Below are 10,000 nucleotides of genomic sequence, written 5' to 3'. Positions count from 1 at the left end.
TATTCAGTTGAATATGCTACAAAGACAACATATTTGATGTTCAAACTGAAAAACATTTCTTTTTTTTGCAAATAATAATTAACTTAGAATTTCATGGCTGCAACACGTGCCAAAGTAGTTGGGAAAGGGCATGTTCACTAATGTGTTACATCACCTTTTCTTTTAGCAACACTCAAACGTTTGGGAACTGAGAAAAGTAATTGTTGAAGCTTTTAAAGTGGAATTCTTTCCCATTCTTGTATTATGTAGAGCAGGGGTGCCCACACTTTTTCTGCAGGCGAGCTACTTTTCAATTGACCAACTCGAGGGGATCTACCTCATTTATATATATCATTTATATTTATTTATTTATGAAAGAGACATTTTTGTAAACAAGTTAAATGTGTTTAATGATAATACAAGCGTGTGTAACACATATAGATGTCTTTTTTTCACAAAGACAAGAATATAAGTTGGTGTATTACCTGATTCTGATGACTTGCATTGATTGGAATCAGACAGTAATGATGATAACGCCCACATTTTCAAATGGAGGAGAAAAAAAGTTGTCCTTTCTGTACAATACCACATGAAAGTGGTTGGTTTTTGGCATTTAATTCATCCAGCTTCCATACACTTTACAAGAAAAACATTGGCCGCAAATTCCGTAGCTTGCCTGATTGACATTCACGGCACCCGAGGGTCTTGTGAGATGACGCTGGCTGCTGCCAGTTCATTATTATGAAAAAATTACAGAGAGGAAGGCGAGAAACACTTTTTATTTCAACAGACTTTCGCGCCGTCCCTTCCGTCAAAACTCTAAAGGCCGACTGCACATTTCCTATCTTCACAATAAAAGCCCTGCTTCGTGCTGCCGGCGCTAACAAAATAAGAGTCTCGGAAAGCAAGTGATGTGCACGCCAGCTTTCTGAGGGATCGCTTGTGCACGCCAGTTTTCCGAGACTCTGTATTTAGTTAGCGCAGGCAGCATGAAGCAGGGCTTTTATTGTGAAGATAGGAAATGTGCAGTCGGCCTTTAGAGTTTTGACGGAAGGGACGGCGCGAGAGTCTGTTGAAATAAAAAGTGTTTCTCGCCTTCCTCTCGGTCATATTTTCATAATAATGATCTTGCAGCAGCCAGCGTCATCTCACAAGACCCTCCGGTACCGTGAATGTCATTTAAGTGACGTCTTGGTGAAGATTGATGATCACTCATTTTTAGGTCTATTTTTTTTTAAAAGCCTGGCTGGAGATCGACTGACACACCCCCCGCGGTCGACTGGTAGCTCGCGATCGACGTAATGGGCACCCCTGGTGTAGAGCTTCAACAGTCCGGGGTCTCCGCTGTCGTATTTTACGCTTCATAATGCGCCACACATAATACGCAAATATGTTGTCTTTGTAGCATATTCAACTGAATATGGGTTGAAAATTATTTGCAAATCATTGTATTCTGTTTATATTTACATCTAACACAATTTCCCAACTCATATGGAAACAGGGTTTGTATTTGAAGAGAGGCTCATTATTTCTGTATAGCTCTTGTCTCAAAGTAAGTGTACTGTTACAACTTGTCACATCACGCCCTGACTTATTCGGACTTTTTTGCTGCTTTCCTGTTTGGTGTTTTAGTTCTTCTATTGGCTTTTTCTCTTTTTTTTTGGTATTCTTTTGTAGCAGTTTCATGTCTTCCTTTGTTTTAGCAATCAAGAATATTTCAGTTGTTTTTATCCTTCTTTGCGAGGACATTGTCGATTGTCATGTCATGTTCGGATGTAGATTGTGGACACCGTCTTTACTCCACAGTAAGTCTTTGCTGTCGTCCAGCATTCTGTTTTTGTTTACTTTGCAGCCAGTTCAGTTTTAGTTTTGTTCTGCATAGCATTCCCTAAGCTTCAATGCCTTTTCTTAGGGGTACTCACCTGTTGTTTATTTTTGGTTTAAGCATTAGACATTTTTTTACCTGCATCCTGCCTCCCGCTGTTCCTGACATTTACAGATGTCCAAGCGGGAACACACTTGTACTATAAACAATAAATGATTCAATATAAGTGGGGTGTTTATGTATTTACAGGGAAATAATTGGAGAGAGGCTCATTATTTATAACGTTGTTTTTCAACCTTTTTTGAGCCAAGGCAGATTTTTTGCGTTGAAAAAATGCGGAGACACACTACCAGCAGAAATTATTAAAAAAGGAAACTCAGTAGACAGTAAAAATTCGTTGTCGCGATTGTTGGATATGACTTTAAAGCATAAGCAAGCATGCATCAGTATAGCTCTTGTCTCAAAGTAGGTGTACTGTCACCACCTGTCACATCACACCCTGACTTATTTGGAGTTTTTAGTTTTGCGCTCTTATTTTGGCTTTTCCCATTTTGTTGGTATTTTCTTGTAGCAGTTTCATGTCTTCCTTCAGCGTTATTCCCCGCACCTGCTTTGTTTTGACAATCCAGACTATTTAAGTTGTCGCCATCCTTCATTTTGGGGACATTGTAGATTGTCGTGTCATGGTAAATGGGTTGTACTTGTCTAGCGCTTTTCTACCCCTTTTTAAGGAGCCCAAAGCGCTTTGACAGTATTTCCACATTTGCCCATTCACACACTGACATGTTCGGATGCACTTTGTGGACGCTGTCTGCTGCTCCACATGCTGCAAGTCTTTGCTGTCGTCCAGCATTCTGTTTTTGTTTACTTTGAAACCAGTTCAGTACACCTACTTTGAGACAGGCGCTATATTTGGTTATCAATCAATCGATCAATGTTTATTTATATAGCCCCAAATCACAAATGTCTCAAAGGTCTGCACAAATCATTACGACTACGACATCCTCGGAAGAACCCACAAAAGGGCAAGGAAAACTCACACCCAGTGGGCAGGGAGAATTCACATCCAGTGGGACGCCAGTGACAATGCTGACTATGAGAAACCTTGGAGAGGACCTCAGATGTGGGCAACCCCCCCCCCCCCCCCTCTAGGGGACCGAAAGCAATGGATGTCGAGCGGATCTAACATGATACTGTGAAAGTTCAATCCATAGTGGCTCCAACACAGCCGCGAGAGTTCAGTTCAACGCGGATCCAAGACAGCAGCGAGAGTCCCGTCCACAGGAAACCATCCCAAGCGGAGGCGAATCAGCAGCGTAGCGATGTCCCCAACCGATACACAGGCGAGCGATCCATCCTGGGTCTCGACTCTGGACAGCCAGTACTTCATCCATGATCATCGGACCGGACCCCCTCCACAGGGGAGGGGGGGGGCATAGGAGAAAAAAGAAAAGAAGCGGCAGATCAACTGGTCTAAAAAGGAGGTCTATTTAAAGGCTAGAGTATACAGATGAGTTTTAAGGTGAAACTTAAATGCTTCTACTGAGGTGGCATCTCGAACTGTTACCGGGAGGGCATTCCAGAGTACTGGAGCCCGAACGGAAAACGCTCTATGGCCCGCAGACTTTTTTTGGGGCTCTGGGAATCACTAATAAGCCGGAGTCTTTTGAACGCAGATTTCTTGCCGGGACATATGGTACAATACAATCGGCAAGATAGGCTGGAGCTAGACCGTGTAGTATTTTATACGTAAGTAGTAAAACCTTAAAGTCACATCTTAAGTGCACAGGAAGCCAGTGCAGGTGAGCCAGTACAGGCGTAATGTGATCAAACTTTCTTGTTCTTGTCAAAAGTCTAGCAGCCGCATTTTGTACCAACTGTAATCTTTTAATGCTAGACATGGTTATGGTTTTAATTCATATCTAACCCTTAGGAGAACAACTTTATATTGTCAATATTGGCTACTGAGTTTCATTTTTGTAATGTTTTCGGCTGGTAGAGTGTCGCCGCTTTTTTTTTTCAATGATAAAAAATGTTCTGGAGTTCCCCAGGGTTCGGTCCTTGGCCCTGCACTCTTCAGCATCTACATGCTGCCGCTGGGTGACATCATACGCAAATATGGTGTTAGCTTTCACTGCTATGCCGATGACACCCAACTCTACATGCCCCTAAAGCTGACCAACACGCCGGACTGTAGTCAGCTGGAGGCGTGTCTTAATGAAATTAAGAAATGGATGTTCGCTAACTTTTTGCAACTCAACGCCAAAAAAACGGAAATGCTGATTATCGGTCCTGCTAGACACCGACCTCTATTTAATAATACAACTCTAACATTTGACAACCAAACAATTAAACAAGGCGACACGGTAAAGAATCTGGGTATTATCTTTGACCCAACTCTCTCCTTTGAGTCACACATTAAAAGCGTTACTAAAACGGCCTTCTTTCATCTCCGTAATATCGCTAAAATTCGCTCCATTCTGTCCACTAAAGACGCCGAGATCATTATCCATGCGTTTGTTATGCCTCGTCTCGATTACTGTAACGTATTATTTTCGGGTCTCCCCATGTCTAGCATTAAAAGATTACAGTTGGTACAAAATGCGGCTGCTAGACTTTTGACAAGAACAAGAAAGTTTGATCACATTACGCCTGTACTGGCTTCCTGTGGACTTTAAGGTTTTACTACTTACGTATAAAATACTACACGGTCTAGCTCCATCCTATCTTGCCGATTGTATTGTACCATATGTCCCGGCAAGAAATCTGCCTTCAAAGGACTCCGGCTTATTAGTGATTCCTAGAGCCCCAAAAAAGTCTGCGGGCTATAGAGCGTTTTCCGTTCGGGTTCCAGTACTCTGGAATGCCCTCCCGGTAAAAGTTCGAGATGCCACCTCAGTAGAAGCATTTAAGTCTCACCTTAAAACTCATCTGTATACTCTAGCCTTTAAATAGACTCCCTTTTTAGACCAGTTGATCTGCCGTTTCTTTTCTTTTTTCTCCTATGTCCCACTCTCCCTTGTGGAGGGGGTCCGGTCCGATCCGGTGGCCATGTACTGCTTGCCTGTATCTCTGCGCTGCTGATCCGCCTCCGCTTGGGATGGTTTCCTGCGGACGGGACTCTCGCTGCTGTGTTGGATCCGCTTTGGACTGGACTCTCACGACCGTGTTGGATCCATTATGGATTGAACTTTCACAGTATCACGTTAGACCCGCTCGACATCCATTGCTTTCCTCCTCTCCAAGGTTCTCATAGTCATCATTGTCACCCACGTCCCACTGGGTGTGAGTTTTTCCTTGCCCTTATGTGGGCTCTACCGAGGATGTCGTAGTAGTTTGTGCAGCCCTTTGAGACACTAGTGATTTAGGGCTATATAAGTAAACATTGATTGATTGAAAAAAGGTTGAAAAACACTGGATTAGAAAGACAACACATTTCGGGATTTATAGTTAATTATCTAAAAACTCAACGAGGATGAGAATTAAGAGCAAAGGAGGGCGAGATAGTGTATTATTGGCTTTTAATTGGACATCATGCACTCAGTCTCCGGTCTTTTAATTAAGATTGCCTCATTGAGCCCAGCCACTCTCGGAAATTATCCGCAGCGTTTGAGTCCCAAACCTTCCAGGCGGGCGGAAAATTAGGAATTGCGAAGCGGACGAATCCCGCCAGCGTTAGCAGACTTGTATCGATTGACGTCTGCGCGTCAAAAGAGTTGGTCTTTCACAAACACCGTTGTTATTTATGAGCCTGATAGGCGCACATTCTCGCAAAGCCGATGTCTTATAGCTGGGAGCGAGTGTAAATTAGCCTGCCGCACTAGCGCGGATGTAAAGGAAATCAACAAAACGGTCTGGGCGGAAACGAACCCAAATGTGGTGATTAATGCAACATGTCATTTCGGTTTCGAGTTGCGTGTCAGCAAGCAGCGCAATTACATTTATCCATGCTGATATATGTATGAATAATGTACTTCTCTGCATGCATTTATTTAAAAGCCCCATGTAATAATTCAGCGTTGTGTATTTTCCAACATCTAGCATCGATGTCGGATTTTAGACATGTTAAAATGAATTTTTCTGAGCCATAACCTCTGTGTGTTTGTAGCTGTCTCTCTGGAGAAGCGCTATTGAAGTGAAGTGAAGTGCATTATATTTATATAGCGCTTTTCTCTAGTGACTCAAAGCGCTTTACATAGTCAAACCCAATATCTAAATTCCATTTAAACCAGTGTGGGTGGCACTGGGAGCAGGTGGGTGAAGTGTCTTGCCCAAGGACACAACAGCGAATGAGGGAATCGAACCTGGAACCCTCAAGTCGCTGGCCCCGGCCACTCTACCAAACGAGAAAGAGATAAGCTGGTTTCTACATAAGCACGAAACACCGTTGAGTTTGTAATACTGTGATGCCACACTAATCTGTACTGAGTGAAAAAACAATATTACAGTATCTGTAAAGTATTATTTTATGTTTTGTTTGTACACGGCTAGTATGTACTGTAGTTGTAATAACACACATGACGTGTATCATGATCAATATAAGTTGTGACTCACTCCATGGACAGTTGTCTGTTTGGTCCAGCTGGCCAGCAAAGTCTGTTCTCGGTTTATTTGGGTAAGCATCCCATTTATGTCGAAGTAGCACGGCTTCAAATTCCACATTTGGCAGTTTCGAGTTACTTTCACGGACGCTCTCAGCTTAGGTCTGCTCCAACGTCTCACTCTTCCTTCATGCTGGCTTCTATAAGCAGTAGTTCATCCTCTGTATATTCAGCTTCAAAAAGATAAGGTTGTGAATCTGCATTTGTCCAAAAATAGTGGGTTTTTTTGTTGTTTTTTACCGAAACTGCCATGATTACAACACACACATGCCTTTGTTTCCGGAATTAGGACGACACAATTGTTGCTAGGAGTCAGAAGTGAGCTGCTATGGAAACGGAAATAAATGTGCCGAGGAATTAGTTCCAGCAATGAGTGAAATTACCAAAACACGGTAAACATTGTACATATTACATATTGTTATGAAAGTGTGTGTTACTACATTATATATTATTGTGTATTTTTTACACATATAAACGATAAGTAATGAATAATTAGGGCCCGCGTGGCCCATTGCCAAAGGACTCCCACAGGGGGTCCTTTGGCAATGGCCAAAGGACCTATTGTTTTTCGTGCGTTTTATTATTCTTCATTTATTATTATTCCGACGCCTCTTTGAACTGTAATTTGACCCCCTGAACATGTTTCAAGGTGCAAGTTAAAGCACGACTATGCAAAGCGAAAGCCATTTATCAACAACATCCAGAAAAAAACCATCTGTAATTTCACCCCCTTAACATGCTTCAAAACTCACCAAATTTTACACACACATTAGGACTGGCGAAAATTGCCATCTAATAACAAACCACACCCCAAAAATCAAAAGTGCACTCTAGCGCCCCCTAAGAAAAAACACAGACAAAACTGCTTGTAACTTCTGTTAGGAATGTCGTAGAGACATGAATAAAAAACTTCTATGTAGGTCTGACTAATACCCGGGCTTGAGTCTCGGCAGCCAAAGGCGGGCCCGACCAACGCTGCTTGCAGCTTTAATTCCACTTGTAATCACAGTGTTAAAGATAATGTCAAAAATATAAAACATTCTCATGCATTTTTAATCCATCCGTTTTCTACCGCACCTGTTCAAGAAGTTGCGTTAATGGTAAGAAGTTATTTATTATTATTATTGGTTAGTGTAGGGCTTGCCCTCCTGGGGGTTCTTCGGACCACCAAGCACCGACATGAGAGCCTGTTTCAGGGTTACAATATTGTTTTATTTTTCAATGAGTCTCTCAGTTGCTTTCCAGAAATTGTATTTCCAGCCCCAACCCCGTCTCTCCTCCCGGCCGCTGCTTATAACAGAGCGACAGGTGATTAGATAACAAGGCCCAGGTGGGCCACCTACGCACCTGTCGCTGATTTCGAAGCCGGTCCTGGCACGTCCCAGTTCGCTGCAAGCCCGCAGGCCACGCCCCCCTCCACAGTTAGCTTCAGGATAACAAAGTTATTACAAAGAACAAGAGACCTATTATACTCTAGAAATGTTGTTCTTGCTTAAAAATGTAGTGTTTAGTTGTGTTTAGTGTTAAAAAATAAATTATATGGCTCTTACGGAAATATATATAAAAATATTTGGCTTTTTGGCTCTCTCAGCCAAAAAGGTTCCCGACCCCGGAGCTAGGGGCTTCATGATGGCATTAAAATTGTTGTCTTATTGCTTTTCTGATGTTCTACGCCTCTAACAAATACCCCCTTCGCCTCTATTAGGGTATGCCAGGTCCCCCGGGTGAAAAGGGAGAAAACGGAGACGTGGGAGCCATGGTGAGTGTACTTTTAGGTCTAAATGTGTTAAATATTCCAGATATTTACATGTAAAACAATGCATGCACGGTACTTTTTTTAATTGACATTTTTGTCTTTAATATCTGTCTCTGTCTTGTCACAGGGTCCTCCTGGACCTCCAGGCCCTCGAGGCCCTCAGGGTTCTGGTGGAGCCAGCGTAAGTGTGCATGTGGACGACATTAGTCGTGTAAAATTGCGCTCAACGGTATGAATTCTGCCTCCATAGGGAGCTTTAGGGCCTCCCGGTGGTATCGGAGGACCAGGAGCTGTCGGTGAGAAGGTGAGTTTGTTAAACATGTTCATGTCTTTCAAGAACCTGACTGTTTTTTTTTAGCACATTTCTTATTGGGGTCTTATGGCCACTTATGTGGACACTTATACTGCCAACTAGTAGTGTCAGAAGAGTGTAACATGCAATGGAATTTGGGGGGAAAAAAAGTGTAAAAATAGGAATTAGCATGTCACTAAACATGACGTACACGTTTGTGTACTTATGGACTAAGTCAGGGGTCACCAACGCGGTGAGAAGGTGAGTTGGGGAAACCTGATATCACTTTTGTTAAACATGTTCATGTCTTTCAAGCACATTTCTAATTGGAAGATGCCCAGTGGGATACATTGGAGTCATCTACAACCATGCATTTCTAGTCCTGTTTGCAGCTTTATTTCATAAGGCTTAGTAGCCACATGCGTGGACAGCACCTTTTAGCTCTTATTTCCAAAATTGTGTACACTACTGAATTGGGGTCTTATGGCCACTTATGTGGACACTTATACTGCCAACTAGTAGTGTCAGAAGAGTGTAACATGCAATGGAATTTGGGGGAATAAAGTGTAAAAATAGGAATTAGCATGTCACTAAACATGACGTACACATTTGTGTACTTATGGACTAAGTCAGGGGTCACCAACGCGGTGAGAAGGTGAGTTGGGGAAACCTGATATCACTTTTGTTAAACATGTTCATGTCTTTCAAGCACATTTCTAATTGAAAGATGCCCAGTGGGATACATAGGAGTCATCTACAACCATGCATTTCTAGTCCTGTTTGCAGCTTTATTTCATAAGCCTTAGTGGCCACATGCGTGGACAGCACCTTTTAGCTCTTATTTCCAAAATTGTGCACACTGCTGAATTGGGGTCCTATGGTCACTTATGTGGACACTTATACTGCCAACTAGTGGTGTCAGAAGAGTATAATATGCAATGGAATTCGGGGGAAAAAAGTGTAAAAATAGGAATTAGCATGTCACTAAACATGACGTACACGTTTGTGTACTTATGGACTAAGTCAGGGGTCACCAACGCGGTGAGAAGGTGAGTTGGGAAACCTGATATCACTTTTGTTAAACATGTTCATGTCTTTCAAGCACATTTCTAATTGGAAGACGCGCAGTGGGATACATTGGAGTCATCTACAACCATGTATTTCTAGTCCTGTTTGCAGCTTTATTTCATAAGCCTTAGTGGCCACATGCGTGGACAGCAACTTTTAGCTCTTATTTCCAAAATTGTGTAGACTACTGAATTGGGGTCTTATGGCCACTTATGTGGACACTTATACTGCCAACTAGTGGTGTCAGAAGAGTATAACATGCAATGGAATTTGGGGGGAAAAAAGTGTAAAAATAGGAATTAGCATCTCACTAAACATGACGTACACGTTTATGTACCTATGGACTAAGTCAGGGGTCACCAACGCGGTGAGAAGGTGAGTTGGGAAACCTGATATCACTTTTGTTAAACATGTTCATGTCTTTCAAGAACCTGACTGTTTTTTTAAGCACATTTTTAATTGGAAGATGCCCAGTGGGA

The 10,000-nt window shown here is 42.4% G+C and overlaps 1 protein-coding gene across 1 annotated transcript in view; it reads left to right on the top strand.

The window, feature by feature from the left end:
• LOC133568030 (collagen alpha-1(XI) chain-like) overlaps nucleotides 1–10,000 on the top strand; it is a 100,500-nt gene that overhangs the window by 62,847 nt on the left and 27,653 nt on the right. The window contains 3 exon segments of the mRNA XM_061919723.1: nucleotides 8,111–8,164; nucleotides 8,289–8,342; nucleotides 8,412–8,465. Coding sequence (XP_061775707.1) covers nucleotides 8,111–8,164; nucleotides 8,289–8,342; nucleotides 8,412–8,465 — 162 coding nt within the window.

The sequence above is a fragment of the Nerophis ophidion genome, linkage group LG14 (genome assembly GCF_033978795.1).
Source record: "Nerophis ophidion isolate RoL-2023_Sa linkage group LG14, RoL_Noph_v1.0, whole genome shotgun sequence".
NCBI classification, from domain to species: Eukaryota; Metazoa; Chordata; class Actinopteri; order Syngnathiformes; family Syngnathidae; genus Nerophis; species Nerophis ophidion.
This window is presented reverse-complemented; position numbering and strand designations above follow the sequence as displayed.